Genomic DNA, 18,801 nt, shown 5'->3' on the forward strand with positions numbered 1-18,801 from the left:
CTATACGTTGCTGGTGCATTAAAAAGACCTCTCTTTTTTATGGCACAGACCTGTTGGTCCATATTGCATTGAAAAGGCCATTGATTTCTTCGCCAGCTCGCGTTGTCTGTCACTTCGTTTGTGGTATAAGCCGAGGTATAAGCGTTGAATAAGTAGAATCAAATATAATCATTGGATTTGTGCTGTTTCTTTTATTCACTTGTTCAGATTGTTTTGAAGTTCAAATCTCATAATGGGGAGATTTGAACCACGAATTTTTATGAAAATATGAACACTCACTTTGGTTAGACTTGATCGCCGAATGTTATGATCAGGGCAGGCAAATGTAATTTTTGTCACTATCATCGGATGAGAAAACGATGATAGAAATTTTCTTCAAAATCTCATCGAAATTTTTGTCATGACAGCACGTGACAGTGTTGTGATCATCGTAATAACTAGCTCATTTTTTGCTATTAATGTTACTAGTTCCGAGGAAATCATAATCATATCAGTGCCAACATTTCAAATCCTTCGAAAAGGAACGGGTAAGCCCCATCATTTGGTCCTTCGAGCCGGATCGAAGGTTCCCCCGACCAGAAGGGCAGGTGCGGTGAGTACACCATTTTCGTTTCGTCCATGCGCTGGCAATTGTTCGACCTGTAGTTGAGGTCAATAGCTTTACGGCTGACCAAACGCGCGCAAACTGAACAAGAGCCTCCACACAGTAGGCAGTTTTTTCGACCCGTTTGCTTTGGCGAAGCAACGGTGTACCGATTTTCCGATTCCGTTTCCGCGAAGCCATTTAAGATGGTATCCAATTCCGCCACAACCGAATGCAAGAACTCCGCTCCGTACTGTATCGCCTGTCCAGAGAACCACTTCCTATTCCAATGTCTAGCATTTTCCAAGATGTCCGTTCGCCAGCGACGAGAGCTGGTATCCCAGAAGCGCTTATGCTGGAATTGCTTCCGCTCTGGACACCAAAGTAGGAATTGTACATCCAAGTACGATTGCCGAAACTGTCACCAGAAACACCATACCCTGCTGCACGAAACTTCAACCACGAAGATACAATCCAGTCCAGTAACTATATCTGGTCAGTCGTCCCAACAACCGAATCCATCCACGATGATTGCCGTCGAAACCCCCGGATCAGTGAATCCGAACCCCCAAGTGAGCTTGTCGGTACAGTCGTGCCAATCCACGGTTCTGTTGGAAACGGTCAACCTCCTAGTTGTAGACCAGAATGGCAAAGGGCATTCCGCTCATGCACTCCTAGATTCAGGATCGATGAGCAGCTTCATCACGAAGAAGCTTGCGAACATACTCAACCTCCGTCGTACGAAAGTAGACATCGCCGTGTCTGGAATCGGTGAAACGTCGAAGCAGATCAAGCGCAAGTTGACTGCTACAATTAGATCTAAGCTGCTTTCGTTCAGTACTACGCTCGAGTTTCTCATCCTCAAGAAACCCACAGTCTGCCTGCCAACCATGCCGATTGATATTTCCTTGTGAAAGTTTCCTGATGTTCCATTAGCTGATCCAAGCTTTCACATTCCAGCCGACATCGACCTGATTATCGGTGGAGAAGTGTACCACGAAATGCACACTGGCAGTAAGATTTCTTTCGGTGAAGGGCAGCCTGTATTCGTCGAGACTTCTTTCGGATGGACTGTTTCGGGAAAGGTATCCATCAAATCACCTAAAGTTCCCCGTGTTTGTCACCTCACCACTGTGAACCGTAATCTGGAACAAGCCCTCCAGAAGTTCTGGGAGCTAGAAGCAGTTGAATCCTGTTCCAAGTTTATGACAGAAGAAAATCTCTGTGAAGAACTGTATGCCACTACCACCACTCGTGATTCGTCGGGTCGCTATATCGTTTCCTTGCCACTCACCCGCGATCCGCTCGTCAATCTCGGTGAATCACGTTCAATCGATGAGCGCCATTTCCTAAACCTCGAAAAACGACTTGAGCGAGATCCAACCACCAAAGAGGCCTACTGTCGCTTCATGGGAGAATACGAACGCCTAAATCACATGATGAAACTCCTGGATCCAGTAGATGAAGGCCAACCGCACTGCTACCTCCCACACCATCCGGTGTTCAAAGAATCCAGCACCACCACGAAAGTTCGAGTTGTGTTCGATGCGTCGTACAAGACGTCATCTGGATTCTCCGTGAACGACCTGCAACTAGTTGGACCCGTCGTTCAGGAAGACCTACTGTCGATCCACATCAGATTCCGCATCCACCAAAACGCATTCATGGCCCATGTGGAGAAAATGTATCGGCAAATCCTCCTGCATCATCTGTTCCGCCGATACCAACTCATCCTCTGGCGTCCCAGTCCAGACCTACCAATCGCTACGTACGAACTGCAAACCGTAACGTATGGGTTTGCGTCCTCTCTGTTGAGATCAACTGATCACTACAGTTTTAGAGTGTATATGAGACTACCTTTTATTATAAACACCTTGGTCAGTTTGACAGATTCATAAGACGAGATAAAATTAACTTCATTCTGTTCTTGAATTCCATCCGAATCAAATGCGTGTTAAATACTTTCTTTATCTGCTACCGAAAGTCTTCTCAGGTTATGGGCCCAGGGTCGAACGAAACATTAGCAAAGGGATTATGAAGCTTAGTCAGCTGGCCTATACCGAAGCAGTTATTCGTCGGTTTGGTATGGAATCGTGCAAGCCTGCGTCTACTCCTATGTGCGCCAACTTACAGTTGCATAGACCGGAAGAAGATGAGAAGCTCGATAAACCGTATCGTGAACTGATTGGGTGCCTGACTTACCTCATGATCACATCACGTCCAGATCTAAGTTCAGCCGTTTCTTACTTCAGTCAGTATCAATGCAATCCGTCACAAGAACATTGGTCACATCTGAAGAGAATATTGAGGTATCTCCGAGGAACTACACAGTATGGTTTAATCTATCGACGACAAGAATCAGTTGAGCAGATAGTCGGTTTCGCGGACGCAAACTGGGCAACAGATCAAGGTGATAGACACTCCGTTTCCGGATATGTGCTCAAGACATATGGTGCGACTACATCGTGGAGTACCAAGAAGCAACGAACAATTGCACTTTCTTCAACTGAATCAGAATGCAGTGCTCTTGCCGACTGCATATGTGAAGCTCTCTGGATCAGCAAATTATTTCAAGAATTGGAAGTTCGTGATAAGCATTCTGTCATCATATTTGAAGACAACCAGTCAGCAATAGCAATCGCCGGATCGGAAGCGCTATCTCGGAAGCTGAAGCATTCCGATGTAAAACTGCAGTTCATTAAGGAATGTGTCGCAAACGGAAAGATAAGTGTACAATACAGAGCTAGTAGTGACCAACCAGCGGATCTAATGACCAAGGGTTTGCCGTTAGCCTCTTTCAATAAGCATTGCTTGTCTCTGGGGATTCAATAGTGATTAGCTTGAGGAGGGGTGTTGAGATCAACTGATCACTACAGTTTTAGAGTGTATATGAGACTACCTTTTATTATAAACACCTTGGTCAGTTTGACAGATTCATAAGACGAGATAAAATAAACTTCATTCTGTTCTTGACTTCCATCCGAATCAAATGCGTGTTAAATACTTTCTTTATCTGCTACCGAAAGTCTTCTCACTCTCCGTTCCTGGCAACTCGCACGATCCTGCAGATCGCGCAAGACGCAGCCGTGATGTATCCAGCCGCAGCCGCGGTAGCCCAGAAGGATTTCTATGTGAATGATTTCCTGTCTGGTGCCGACGATGTTGAATCCGCTATCCACCTACGCCAAGAAATGTCCGCCATGCTTTCAGCGGCAGGCTTTCCGCTGAAGAAGTGGGCTTCAAACTCGCCTGAAGCTCTAGCCGATATTCCCGAAGATGATCTAGCCTTCGCGCCGTACCATGACCTTCAAGACGACCAATCCGTTTCCACTCTCGGACTCATCTGGGAACCGAGATTCGACATGATGTGCTTCAAGGTTCAGCTGCCACTACCAGCACCCGTTTTGACTAAACGGAAAGTTATGTCCTACGTTGCGCACATTTTCGACCCACTTGGCCTGGTGGGACCAATAATAGTCATCGCTAAGATGTTCATGCAGCGCTTATGGGCGCTGAAAACCGAAACAGGAGATTCTTATGAGTGGGATCGTCCTCTTCCTCCACATCTCCAGTCCGAGTGGAAAGAATTCCATGGAACGCTCGATACAATCGCCACACTCCGGATTCCTCGCTGTGTATCGTTGGCCAACACAACATCATTCCAGTTCCACTTCTTCTCCGATGCATCGTTGAAGGCGTATGGATCGTGCTGCTACGTCCGGTCAGAGACTGCCGGAGCCGTTAGAGTCCAGCTATTGACGTCCAAGTCCAAGGTGGCTCCGTTGGCCAAATCGCACACTATCGCACGTCTGGAGTTGTGCGCAGCAGTATTGTCGTCAAAGCTATACGAGCAGGTGGTACATTCCATACAGAAGCCCGCTGAAGTTTTCTTCTGGACTGATTCGTCCACTGTCCTGCATTGGTTGGAGTCATCGCCATCCAGATGGAAAACGTTCGTCAGAAATCGGGTAGCCATTATCCAGGAAACCACCTCAAATGACGGGGCTTACCCGTTCCTTTTCGAAGGATTTTCCACCGTCGTGAAATATCGACGGCCCAGAAGATTCTGTTGCGATGATTCACTGATTCTTCCACCTTGCTCGGACACTTTGTCACACAAATTGCTCCTGATGCACGTTTCGCACTGTGCACACTGCGCGCGATTCGGGGATTGCTTTATACTGATTAGCCACTTAAGCTAATAAAACGCCAAGAAACACTTTCGGACCACCAAGGAATTCGTTAAGTTATTGAACTATTTAATTTCGTTGCCTTTTCTTCCATGACCGGACAGCAGGACAGAAAAAAGGAATGTTTCGCTTCCGACGGTATATTTTGTACTATTCTATCTTTACAATGTGTTTCATCTCCTATCTATATACAAAACAGCAAAATGACCACTACAAGTGGACACTATTGTGTATTGCGCATGCGCGCAGCATCCTATTCGTTTATCTTATCATCTCTGGTTTAGGATTAGGGTGATACCGTTTTAGTTTTAGATTCGTTTCAATTTATAGAATTATGATTTAACTTTAAGTTTAGCTATAGGATTTAGTTAGTTCATTTAGGTTAATTAGGTTTAAGTTCATTTAGGATTAAATTAGTTTAAATTTAGTTCAACATCAATCAGGTGCGTAATTGTATTTGTAAACAATGGCTTTAGCCGTCGATTTCTCGCAAATAAAAGCTTACTCATGAAAATTAATTACACCAGCAGATAGAGGAATGTTTCCTCTACCAGTTAGCATTGTTAATTTGGAGGAGTGAGCTTTTATTTGTGAGAAATCGACGGCTAAAGCCATTGTTTACAAATTTTGTACAAAAACAATTATGCCCCTTTGAAATGTTGGCACTGATATATTCACTCTACCGATTACATACGGTTGCTTGCTTAAATTCATCTAAATCATTTAAAAATGTTGATGTCAGAACCGCATAAGAATTATTCTCATGAGTGTTTGATCATTGGAAAATGACAAGAAATCCAATGATAGGTAGTTTCGTCTCGTGATAGTGAGAGGACCTGTTTTCTCATTGTCACATGACGGCTGTGATATTTACCAGAAATTAGAAATTAGAATTCATGTAGGTGTTCCTTTCGAAGCTTGAGAATATTTATAAAGTTACATAAGTAGTTTCCGTATAAGACTGCACAAATTATGATTTTCTTGCTGACATGTATTCAAAGTTAAAAAAGAGGATCAAGTGCTAGAAGCTTCATCAAAGGTGAGCTAAAATGAACTATGCCCATTTTGTTCTGGTAAGTTTTGCTATAAGAAATGCTCCTCGAGTTTATTAGCAACATTCATATCAAAGGTTGATTAATTGCGTAGGAAATCAGTTTGGTACAGCATTTGTGACCAGCATACACCTTCCGGTCGTATGAAACAGGTAAAGAATTGTCCAAATCCGCCCATACAATCTTTTGTTTTGAATTTCTGAACTCACCAACACTGGGAGACCGTGAGCTCCTGCCCGCCTGTGATAAAACCAACAATCAATACGAAACTAACGATTTTAAATTGGCTCACTACTTGACTAGCCTATTGGTCCCAAGCAAACGATTAACGTACCCCATTCTTGTCGAAATTCTAGTACTACACTATGTTTTTTTTTTTTTTTCTCCCTTTTTATGGCACAGACCTGTTGGTCCATATTATACACTATGTTTGTTTTGATTCGCTATGAAAGTTTGACAGATAAAATGAGGGGTTCGTGGATTTTCCTATGTTTCGAGGGGTGCATCGATTAGCTTGGGACCGAAGAGAGTACCAGAGCTGAGCCAAAAAGTTGAGCTCGTTTCTTCGGGACCTTCTGGTCTTAGAGTTACCTATATGATAAAACCATCTCGGATCAAGTGTGTCCGCTGTCCCCTAATCTTATGAGATTTTTTAAATATTTTCATCACTTGCCATGAAAACATATTGCTTTTAGTTATTTAAAAATTGTTTGAATATCCATAATATCATCTTGACCATCTGAAATTTTGCACACACGGAGAACAAATTCGTTAAGTTAAGATAACAATCCTAATAGTTACTTTCACATGGAAAAATATTGTTGTTTGAAAGAAACCTATAGTTATTCCAACATAAATTTGACCGTCAACTCAATCATATCTACTTAATAGATTCAACTGTTCATCTTATACTCAATTCAACTATAACTTTGATCAATTATAACAACCATCAAATGTAATTTATTTATATAATTTGGTTTCAACTGATCATCATAAATCCACATACTTTTAACTTGTTCTAAGTTGAATGTTCTTGTTCACTTTTTTATGATTTTGCAGTTGTGTTTTTGAGATCGATAAAGAAACTTCCTTAATATGTCGATAATGAAGAGCAGTTTAATAAACATTGTAAAATTTTGCTTTCCCAACAATAGTTTTCTTGAATCAACTAAAGCACAGTTGAATTTTGAAGTTTGATGTTTGTTCATTTACTGAAAAATATAGTTGAGCCAACCGAGGAGCCAACTATGGACTATAGTTGTTGCCCTCTATATATAGTCAAATCAACTATAGTTTCGGGTTATCTCTAAAACAATTGAACAATATAGTTATTTTGACCGGAAAAATAATTGCGTCTGCTATAATTTGTTCTCCGTGCATACACAAATAAAAAAGAAGTAAGATAAGGTTTTTTTTTTTTTTTCTTTATTATAGAGATTTTTAGCCATAGGCTAGTTCATCTCTTAAGTAAGATAAGGGTTGGCTGTCATATGCAATTAAAACCAGTATGGGCTTGTGGAAAATCGGTTTGATGGCGAAAATCACTTTTTTACTAAAAATATCAATAATGGTACATTCATAAAATTCGACATATTTTTATTGGCAAATTTCCATGTAAAATTCCACATGATTTTCATGTGTCCACACATAAACAGAGTCTACTCGGAAGTACACATAAAATTTATTAGTCAAATGAATACTATGTGTGGTTACACATGAATTTTATGTGTACACATAAGAACTATGTGTCCGACACATCGCATTGCAAAAATTCATGTGTGGGACTCATAAAAATAATCATTGAATTTTTATTAGTGTACAATTTGTTCGTTATGTTGTTTCTACATAATGTCGCTATTACTAAAAATAACAAAATGTAGAAATTTTCTCACAGTAACAAAACTGACTGCTGACGAGAAATCGATGATCTTTCTAAAATCTCCATACCTCAAAGCTGGTTTATCCACCACTAGACGGGGCGACATCTGTCGGATTGTACAGTGAAAAGTAGTACTCAATTCAAATCCGATAGCCACAATTTCACCGCCACTGACAATTAAATACGACTTAATCCGAAAATTGATTAACAACCTCATCATGAGCGCCCGGCCAGGTCGGTCCCTAATCCGCTACTCCGTACATATAATCAACATCTCCACCACTATGCATAGAGATAGGCCCATTTCGGCTCCATGATTAATGATACAAGTGCCATTTTTGGGATCTCCGAAAAACCCCCAACAATACCGCAAACTCGCAGCGCAGTTCCCTCAACAGGATGCAGTGGCGTCGAGCTATCGGAGGGTACACGTGCCATCCGAAAATCGTGATCAACTACTTCGTTGATTTGCCCTAGCTCTTGGCAGCGCCGGGCATAAAATACAAGGCTCAACAGATTAGATATTTTTTTTGAATGTAGGCACCGAAAAGCTTACGCCCGAGAGAGTTGTCGAGTAGATGATTGATGAATGAACATCGCCTTTTGCCATTGCCTTGTATAATTGGGTTTAATCTGGGAGCGTACCTCAGCGCCCGCCCCCATTGAAAGTTGGCGTTGGTAGAAACCTGAAAGTGACCCAATCGCAACAAAGGAAGCCGTGCAAAGTTGCACTGTCACTTCGTTTGAAACCTCATCAACTCCCTATTATTGTTGTTATTTGGCGCAGTAAAGTGGGGGCAATTATCGGACCGATTTACGGTGAGAGAATTAGCCAGGGTAGAACCAGCAAAAACTGTAACCAATCCAATATCGTTCATCCCGTTGAAACAAAGGGGACGACAACAGGCAAAGTCAACGCTGGAAGCTTGCTTCCTGGGTTGCGGGACGGTGTGCATCACAATGGAACAGCGATTCCCAGCTTGTTTTTTCCCGGTTAGCATTTTCTTCCGCATCGCATACGGTATGGAACGAAGTTAAAAACATAACCTCAAATATTTTTTGTTGGCACTCTCAACGAACATCATAGCGAAGCAAGCGCGTTGACCAGCGCTGCGCTGCAAACCGAACCGAAGCCAACTAGGATTTCAGAAAAGATGTGTTTGGAAGATCACTTCCTCACGGTTCCATTTCGCCGATTTCGCTGGGTTCTCGGCGTGACTGGGAAGGGATGTACCCGTCACTCTCTTAGTTGAGCTCCCCCATTCGAAAGCCGAAGTGGGACCGAACTTGGTCCCTGGCCAAAGTCACATGATACCCGCATTTGATCGCAGTAGGTTGGTGTAATGTTTATCCACGGTGTCGTCGGTTGGGGTGGCACAAAAGAGAACGATCAAGTACCTATGGTAGGACTAGGAACCTGCCGGGACCAACCAACGTTTTGTTTTGCTTCGGTGGCTTTGTGGTGTGCTGTTCGCTTGAGTACCCCGCCACTAAGTGAAACGGAGACCAAACGAAGAGAGAGGTGGAAGGCAGTGCACAACATTTAGCTCAACTTCCTTCAGCTGGTTGGTAGGAGGTTGGGGTGCACTATGGGGTGGTGTGTGCACTTGGCGATGATTCACTTGATTCTACGGTTGGTTTGGCTGTGTGTCGAATCGTAAAATTGCGCATCAGAGAACGTTAGAAATGGGTCATAAACCTGGGGCAGCAGGAAATGAAATGTGCATAGTTTAAATTAAATGTATGGTTTCATTTTTTCTTCAACTTAGTGAACATTGAACATTTGATTTTGTGAGATTTGGATTTTACAGAACCGAATTTTTTTATGCAAAGTGTGTCGGGTTTCTGACTTACTAGACCAAGTCACCAAGCCACCAACAAGGCTGTTCTTGGCGGTCACTCTATTCTCTTTCTTCTTTGGAAACGAGAGAGGGAGAGAGCACGCGGTAATGGTTTTCGTGAGTTATCCTCTCCATTGGATGGATGACCTTTCATTTGTGACGATCAATGAAAAGTATTGAAAGCTTCGGTAGGTTCATGGTACCGTACGCGTGAAGTTGATTTTATACGTTGACTCAAGATTTCGACTAGGGGTGGACAAAACATAGGTTTATCGTTTTCGCGATAAAGTTTTGTTTCTACATCGATATCCACTATCGCATTGGGTTTCAAATTATCCGATAGTTTTTTTTTTAAATCTATAGTTTTGATGATACGACCCAGAATTCACAAATTTCCGTCATGATGGGTCTACCATTTCTATTTTTCTAGAGCACAAATCTCCGACACTTTTGCCACCTCGGGCACAAAATTTACTTTTCCATATTTGCTGCACTGTAGCAGATGTGGGGAAGCTGTTCTGTCATTGTGGGTTTTCTGGTAACGGAATTTTGTGCTCTAGAAGATGCGGACTGATAATGAGATGTGTCAGAAATAAGCTTCGATAATGGATCACATCATTCGAGCAGTTTAAAATGACGTTTCCTACCACTCGAACTTTAACGTGGAATAACATTTTAATATTTTTTCTTCTACAACCCCGAGAAAATAGGGTCTTATTTGTAAAATGCTTGAAAAATCTGGAATTGATTGTTTCATTTCCGTAAAATCACTGGTAGAAGGTCGTCCCAAAACTGCTCGACAATATGATTAATTGAACTGTATTCAACTCACCCCAATCTGATGGTAGGCGTACAATTGAGTTGACATCGAATAGAGCAAGTCCAAAATTCTGGACGTTCATTTAGCAGTTCAAACATAGAGCTACGACTAGAAGGTCCCGAAGAAACGTCCTCAACTTTTTGGCTCAGCTGCAGTACTATCATAGAGATAACTCTAAGACTAGAAGGTCCCGAAGAAACGTGCTCAACTTTTTGGCTCAGCTCTGGTACTCTCTTCGTTTTCAAGCTAATCGAATCACCCCTCGAAACATAGGAAAATCCACTTACCCCTCATTTTATCTGTCAAACTTTCAAAACGAATCAAAACAAACATTGTGTAGTACTAGAATTTCGACTAGAATGGGGTACGTTAATCGTTTGCTTGGGACCAATAGGCTAGTCAAGTAGTGAGCCAATTTAAAATCGTTAGTTTCGTATTGATTGTTGGTACTATTTTCGGTTCCAAGCTTATCGAAACATAGGAAAACCCATGAACCCCTCATTTTACCTGTCAAACTTTGATAGCGAATCAAAACAAACATAGTGTAGTACTAGAATTTGACTAGAATGGGGTAAGTAAATGGATTTGCTTGGGACCAATAGATTGGTCAAGTAGTGAGTCAATTTAAAATCATTAGTTTCCACAGGTTGGTCAATCGATTTGCTTGGGACCAAGTAGTGAGCCAATTTTAAATCGTTAGTTTCCACTAGAAATACTCAAAGGGAGTGATAGGCGGAGATAATGTTTTGAGCCAAATGAACTGTCAAAATCTGAGCCAATTGAACATTGATGTTAGAATTTTTCAGATGATTTATTATTCTTACTAGAATACATTTGAGAGTATTGCAATCGAACAGAAATTCAATCACCTTTATGTTTTGTGTGATTCTCAAATTCAACTAGTTTTTGGAATCAAAAACAATATTCTGACTCTATTGATTAATTGATCTTCGTCGGTTAATGAATGGCACCAAGAAATGTGTCAAATATTGCGATGCAATCAATTATTATTTTGCACGTAAATCGAATAAAAAATACAAGTCATTTGAAATGCTAGCTTCCAGCAAAGGTTGCGAGATAATTTAGAAACAAATCCCTGCTGCTGAATTTTATTTTGTTTTCTCCGCCTATCTCTCCCTCTGAGTATTTCTAGTTTCCACCGGTTGGTTCAAGTAAGTAGAACGCTGAATTGAATCATCTAAGCCCGGCTTAAAGCAGCTTTATAACCTTTATGAGGCTATTCATAAATCAAGTAGACACTTAATTGCTCATTCCCACCCGCCACAGGGGAGTTTGAAAGTGATTAAGGTTCATAAAAACTCAAAACAAATATGGACGATTATCTACGCGCTGGGAGGAGGTAGGTCTAAATCTTCTCAGAATCGGTCTACGTAGAATTTTGCAAGGAATTTTGTAAACTAGCCATGGATTCTCTATGCCAACATCGATGTTATCAAAGCTACCCGAAAGTTCCCGCAATTCTCGCAAAGATCTTCACCTGAATATTTTCCCTGAAAATTTGTGGACTACTTTTTTTTTTTCTTTGATTTGTTTTCCGTTGATCTTGTTTTCCGTGCTGAGCACCAATGCTACCGACGCCAGGAAGCCAGCTCCCACACCTGGACCCTACCTATCGACCCATCAACTCATGAACCGGGGACCAACGGCTTTACTTCCCTTCCGAAGGAAGGCGTTATCAGAGATGTTATGCCTCAGAACATCTCGGCGGCGCCGACTGGGATTGAACCCAGGCCTGCTGGGGTGAGAGGTAATCACGCTTACCACTACACCACCGGAATCGCTATTTGTGGACTTCTATCAAGTTCCCAAAATATTTATGAAGTTTTCTAAATTTCTCAGGAGCTATCTGAATTTTTCTCAAATTTCCAGAACTCTCAAGGATTCGCAAAATTTTTCTTGAATTCATGGAGCTGCCCAAAATTATTCAAAACTAACCCTTACACATTGTTAAACTACCCCGAAATGCTGTTCTGAAATTGGGACTTGTCTGAAGAGCTGTAGGCCGTATGCGTGCTTTTATTTCAGAAATGATTAATAGTAGCATATGGTAGCATAATAAAAACGACCATTTTAACCATGTGTATGTATTATCACTCGTCGGCACCTTCCTCTTCTTCGTCGAACTCTCCTTCCTCGTCAATCGTCATTTCCTGGTACTGCTAGTACTCCGAAACCAGGTCGTTCATGTTGCTCTCGGCTTCGGTGAACTCCATGTCGTCCGTTCCCTCGCCGGTGTACCAGTGTAAGAAGACCTTCCGGCGGAACATGGCCGTAAATTGTTCGGCGATGCGTTTGAAAATTTCCTGAATTGGCGATAAAGGTGGACGACATTTTCAAACGACGTGGTGGAATATCGCAAATAAGTAGCGTGCCCATACCTGTGGAGAGGAAGGTATTTTTGCTGCTGAATTTCGCCGTTACAAAAGGTTTTAAAAAGCCCTGAATGCAATCGCAACCCTCGGATTCCTTACGGACTACATCCAGCACAGAATCCAACAGTTCGACTTCGGCACCCTTGGTGTAGTGTCGTTGGACCCAGTTGTTACCAGCACCGGGCTGTTCAAAAACCGAAGTTATTCGGTCGGAACAGCTGTTCAAATGGTCCCGCTCGGACCGAATCCATAGTTTCCGGCTCATAGTTGATCAGAACCGTTCGTGGAATGTTGAGATTGATTGAGTGGTGTTGCTATGCCAGCGATTGCCCTGATTTTTCATGTACCTAATGTAGGAATGTAGGATGTGCGCTAACTGTATTCTGTGGAATTCAATTCGATTTTGTAGAATCACTGGCTTGATGGAGATTCATGGTTGCGGTTTGTAAAAATTGGATTGTATTGTGGCAACATCAATAACACATTTTGACACATGCACACTGCGCAGGCGCAGAACAAGTTCAGTGTTGCCAGTAACTTTGAAGATCATAAAAATTGTAACCATGGGTGCCAAACAGCGCCAATGACTGCGCCCGGGTGTGCCCATGTTTGATTTTGGCACACTGTGTAGAGTGATCAACCCCTTGGCATGGGTACAACTTTTAGAATAGAATTGAAATTCACAGTAAGTAGAACAATGTGCCATTCTTACCGTTCAACCTGTTGATTGGCAAGGAACAGGTTGGTTGGCAAGGAACAGGTTTGTTTGATTTGTATGCATATTGATAGTTATAAATAAAAATTATATGTTTTATTTTTAATAATTCCTAATTTAAACATTGAAGATAAACTATTAAACCCATTTTTTTAGATAAAATTTGATAAGATAAAAACCCAGTTTTAAGCTGGGTATTGCGAACTCTGTCAGTATAATTTTTCAAGTGAGCAAGAAAACATCTTGAAAATCTTTCGAAGCTTCAAATTGTTTTGCTGAAACAGCTCACGAAATCGTATATACATGCTGTCAAATGAACTCATGGCTCCTCCTTCTCTGCTCCACAAATAACGTGTACATGGTGTTGGGAGTGCACCTGCTCACAAAGCTCACATGACTCTTATAAAGTTTGATTAAATTCTTGTTTCAGCAATTCGTAACCCAGTTTTGGCATTATTATTAATATCAAATAAAAACACTTATTCGAGCATCACGTTCGATGATTTACATTTTCCGCGTACTAAGGTTGATGTTTCGACAGTTTCATAATTATAATAATTAATTTGTTTTCAGTAGGTGGCAGTACCTTTACTTGTGGTTCAAACAGTAACTACGCACATGACTTCTGAGCTCTTTTGAATGTTTGGCTTCCGTTTGACAGTTCGACTCGGCTCCCAGATGACAAGCATTTTGACTTATTTCGCAGTACTCAGGTTTGAAGTATTTTTTACCTAATATAAATCATTATGCAACAGTTAATTTTTTACTCAAAACGATGTTTTTGCAAAATACTTAAAATTGGATACTTGTTAAGGAACTCGACTGGTTTCACTTAGGTATCATGATGAATACAGAATACTTAATTTTGAGTTGTTTCGTCTTTTCGTGTTGATCTGATTAAATTTCACCTCGAATCTATTTCGGGAAAGAAACCTAAAATGCCTTCCTCGGTGAAGCTCCTGCTTTGGTAACAGCAATCTGTGTGTGGTGGACGCCCATTGCTCATTTCAAATCTACGCTCAGCTTGGCATATCAACTTTGCTCCCCTAAGCCCGGACGTACTAAAATTCAATCGACTGCAAAATGGATCTCCGTAGGACTGCCATAAACTTCTTCTAATCAATCGGCTAAAGTCGGGAAGTGACGTAATGGATGCGAATACTTCATTATCCATTGGCCTCCTACCATAACTACCACCCGTCGTGGCCAAGTTTAGTGATTTTCTAATTTTACTGACAAGCAAAATTGCTTTGGGCTCCAACGACGGTCGGAGGATTACCGGAACAGCCAGTGGCACCACTTGTGGAGCCTTGTTCACTGATTCATTGTACGATTACCAACTACTGTCGTTCCAAGATTCGAGTTTGTCCCTGAATGACCAGCCTTTACCAAAAACTTAGCCTTGCTTGTTATTGTTATTGGTTACTACTTTGTTAGCAGACTTATAACAAATACACGTTGTATACGAGTACCACAAATACAACGTATGAGTCGTCTAATTTTGCATAGCATTTTCAATGTATGTGAGTTCCTCCTCCTGGGTAGGGAAATAATATCGACAAAGTGAAATGAAAATCAGTTTTTCAACAATACTCGTCATCAATTCAGCGTCATCAATATTAACTTTTGACGTAGGACTACGTCTGTGATTTCTATATGGGGGTACACTTTGTGAAAACTGAAAATGGAACATGTAACAAAATTATGAAAGATTTTGAACGTTAATAACTCAGTTGCCCCTGGACCAATTCCAATAATTTTATCACCAATCGATCAGAAATATTTCTACGCATCTGCTAAATTTAAGACTTTATCATTTTTCAAAATGTCCCTATTGAAAATTACACTAATGTGCAACTGTTGCTATGATCCAGGGTTACTTCCACTCACTTGCTATAAAAAGATGTGATAATGATAATTAGTACTTGTAAGTTACAAGAAGAGGTTGTGACGTATGTGTTTGCCACATTACACCTGTCAAAATTGCTTTCAGTGCGTCACAATCAGCGATTTAACGATTCGTGAGCGCTCACTCAGAGTGAACGCTCGCGAATCATAAGAACGCCGATTGTGACGTTCTGAAAGCGAAATTGACAGGTTTTATGAGTCAAACACATCCTTTACACCCTTTTCTTGTTACTTACAAGTACAACATATCATTATATCATCTGATGATCTCATAATTTAGAAAACCATTGATTTATAGCAAGTGAGTGGAAGCAACCCTGCTATGATCATTAAAATTTTCTCCGATTGCCTGCGAAAAGCGATTTCACTAACACAGATTTCAAAGCTGAAATACATCCGGTCTAACCAATTTTCACCAAATTCAATCAACGAGTGGTGAGTGGTGGTGTTCTCTAATTCACAACGAAAGGCTGCCTGCAAGCAGGTAGCTGTCAAGGCTGCCCTCAACCGCATGATCGAATTCAGTTCCAATCACCGTGTGTGGTGGTGTCCGGTCGACGGCATCACCAGCAGCAGCAGCAGCAGCATTCGGCGCGTGATGTTATACATTGTTCTCCAGTACACAACGAAAGGCTGCCTGGAAGCAGTGATGCCACATATACAGATTTATCTGTAATCATACAGATTTTTTACAATAATTTGATACAGATATCTGTATATACAGATTACAGATTTTTGAAAAATATACAGATTTTTCGGAGTTCTCAAATAAAGGGAATGTGTTTTACTTTATTTTTTTATATTTATTAATTACGAACTTGAATTCAATCGGAGCATCAAAACCAAATCGTATTTTTCACTAAATAAATATTAATATTTCAATTTCCAATGGACTTGGAATCTTTCGAATGGACTTCTGATGTTCAGATGTTCTGATTTCTCGTTGGAAGGGATATTAGTTTCACTTTAAATTTGTTCAATTAACCATATGATTTAAAATTAGCAAAAGTTTAATCAAATATATTTTTTGTCAAATCGATAAACAAGCCATTTAAGAAAACCAACAAAATTTTTGATTACAGTTTGTGATCGGAATCAGTAGCCCTTCGTGGGTCGCTGTGGGCCATCTATGCCAAGCGCGTCATACTATAGAGTATAAACAGCGAGAGCTCCGCTCAAATTCCTATTCCTACACAAAACACAAGCTCCTGCTGCAGTTAACAAATAACATTTATTCTATAAGACCACGTAGTCCTACATCACCATTGCGTTCAACCCCATAGGACTGTCTCTTGTAGTTTTAAACAATATTGTCAGTATGTCAATTTATTGTCAGCATAACGAGTTGGAAACTCGAATTCATTATGTTTGCAAGCATCAGAAGAGATGTCGCTATCTGCGTTGTTTGATTTTTTTCCTCCTGGACCAGAAATTTGTGGCATCGCGAGTGATAATTCTTATTTTCAGTTTATTTTCGCGCTTGTAAAGTGCGTGAAAGAGCTCGGCACGGTCGGTCGCAACTATTTTTGCAAAAAATTAAGTGTTTTCGACTGGCTTTCGTTAGTGATACTGACAGAATCGAACTTTTCGAATCGCCCTGTGGAATTTTAAAACTCGACGCTCATCACAAATCTTTTATCATCAAATTTGACTACCTTCGTAATACTGACGACATTATGCTGGACCGCTGTTATTACGATTTCAACTTCTGCAATGAACCCCTTATCAACGCCCGGATAGGCTCGATAGACTGAACGATGCTTTTGACTGTTTTCCGGTTTTATGGTGCCATTTTCGATATCATCCACGAATATACTCCTATTCGACGACATTGCCTCCGTGTTCACTACAATCAACCATGGTGGACCACGGAACTTAGGAACCTCCGAAACAGGCTACGGAAAGCAAGGAAAACAGACGATTACTTCACGACATGGAGGAGCAATACACCACCCGGTTGTACACAGTTTTCCATGAATATGTATTGCGCATTGAGTCGGAGGCAAAGCGGGATCCATCGTCTTTTTGGACCTACGTGAAGAAACTTAGGCGGAATGGCGGTATACCACTCGATGTGTCCTATAAAGAAGCTAGTGCTGACTCCGCGGAAGAAGCTTCTGATCTCTTTGCAGAATTCTTCAAGGATGTTTTTCGACTACCCCTCCCGCTCATTCTCCGGATGATCGTCGTGACTGGATGAGCAGCATAGCTCATTACAACTTGCATTTGCCGCAGTTGGATGTATCTGTTGAAGAGGTGATGAAAGTTCTTTCATCTGTAGATCCTTCTAAAGGCCCTGGTCCAGACTGTTTGCCGCCATCGTTCATTAAGAAATTTTCTGCATCTCTCGCTTCACCTGTGTCGATTATCTTCAATCGTTCGCTAGTAAGTGGTGTTTTCCCCACAATGTGGAAGGTTGCGTCCATCATACCTATTCACAAAGCTGGAAACATCCACAACGTTGAAAGTTATCGCGGAATTTCGATTCTGAGCTGCCTCCCAAAAGCTCTGGAGAAGATCGTATATGAGGTCGTATATCAAGCGGTTAGGCCAATAATTACCGAACATCAGCACGGCTTCGTGAGGAAACGCTCTACAACAACCAACTTAATGGTGTTTGTCAACTCGCTGATCAACTCCATTGAAAAACGACGACAAGTTGATGCGATCTACGTGGACTTCAGTAAGGCGTTCGATAGGGTTCCACATGTGCTTGCAGTGGACAAAATGAGGTGTATGGGATTACCTAATTGGGCCTACAGTCTTACTTAACTGACCGCTCAGCCTATGTGAGCATTAACGGTGTTAATTCGCCTAGTTTCGAGATACCCACTGGTGTTCCCCAAGGTAGCCATTTGGGGCCTTTAATTTTCATCCTGTTCGTGAACGATCTGTGTAGTCGACTGTGTTCTTCGAAACTTATGTTCGCCGATGACTTAAAGATCTTTCGTACAATTAAGTCAAGACTTGACTGTTGCGCACTCCAGAAGGATATTGATTCCCTTTTGCGCTGGTGTACATTGAACGGCATGCACGTTAATGTCACAAAATGCTGCGCAATATCTTTAGCCGTTCACGCGAGCCCTTACGACATGACTATAGGATAGGACTCAGTAGTTTGCTCTTTGTTTCTTCAGTTAAGGATTTGGGTATTATCATCGACTCTAAAGTCAGATTCAATGAACACATCTCCATGATAACTGCTAAAGCATTCGCCACATTAGGTTTCTTGAAACGAAACACAAACGCATTCCAGGACATCTACGCGCTGAAGTCGCTATACTGTGCTCTCGTCCGCAGTCTTTTAGAGTATGCTGTTGTTGTGTGGGCACCCTTTCACGCTATTCAAGCTAACAGAATCGAAGCCATTCAGCGAAACTTCGTAAGATACGCTTTACGTGTTCTGCCCTGGAACGATTC

At 41.4% G+C, this 18,801-nt stretch overlaps 1 protein-coding gene across 1 annotated transcript; it reads left to right on the plus strand.

Moving 5' to 3' along the window:
* Positions 1–789: 789 nt before the first annotated feature.
* Positions 790–1,497, plus strand: LOC135702140 (uncharacterized). The gene has a single exon (XM_065223133.1). It carries the CDS (start codon positions 790–792, stop codon positions 1,495–1,497), a length of 708 nt encoding a protein of 235 aa, XP_065079205.1.
* The last annotated feature ends 17,304 nt before the right edge of the window (positions 1,498–18,801 follow it).

This window comes from Ochlerotatus camptorhynchus, unplaced genomic scaffold, assembly GCF_037179485.1.
Source record: "Ochlerotatus camptorhynchus isolate MF236.1 unplaced genomic scaffold, CSIRO-AGI_Acam_v1.1 ptg000185l, whole genome shotgun sequence".
Classification (NCBI taxonomy): Eukaryota; Metazoa; Arthropoda; class Insecta; order Diptera; family Culicidae; genus Ochlerotatus; species Ochlerotatus camptorhynchus.

What these genes read in the sequence shown, in the direction of transcription:
- LOC135702140 (XM_065223133.1), top strand. Translation starts at nt 790, where the DNA reads ATGGTATCCAATTCCGCCACAACCGAATGCAAGAACTCCGCTCCGTAC.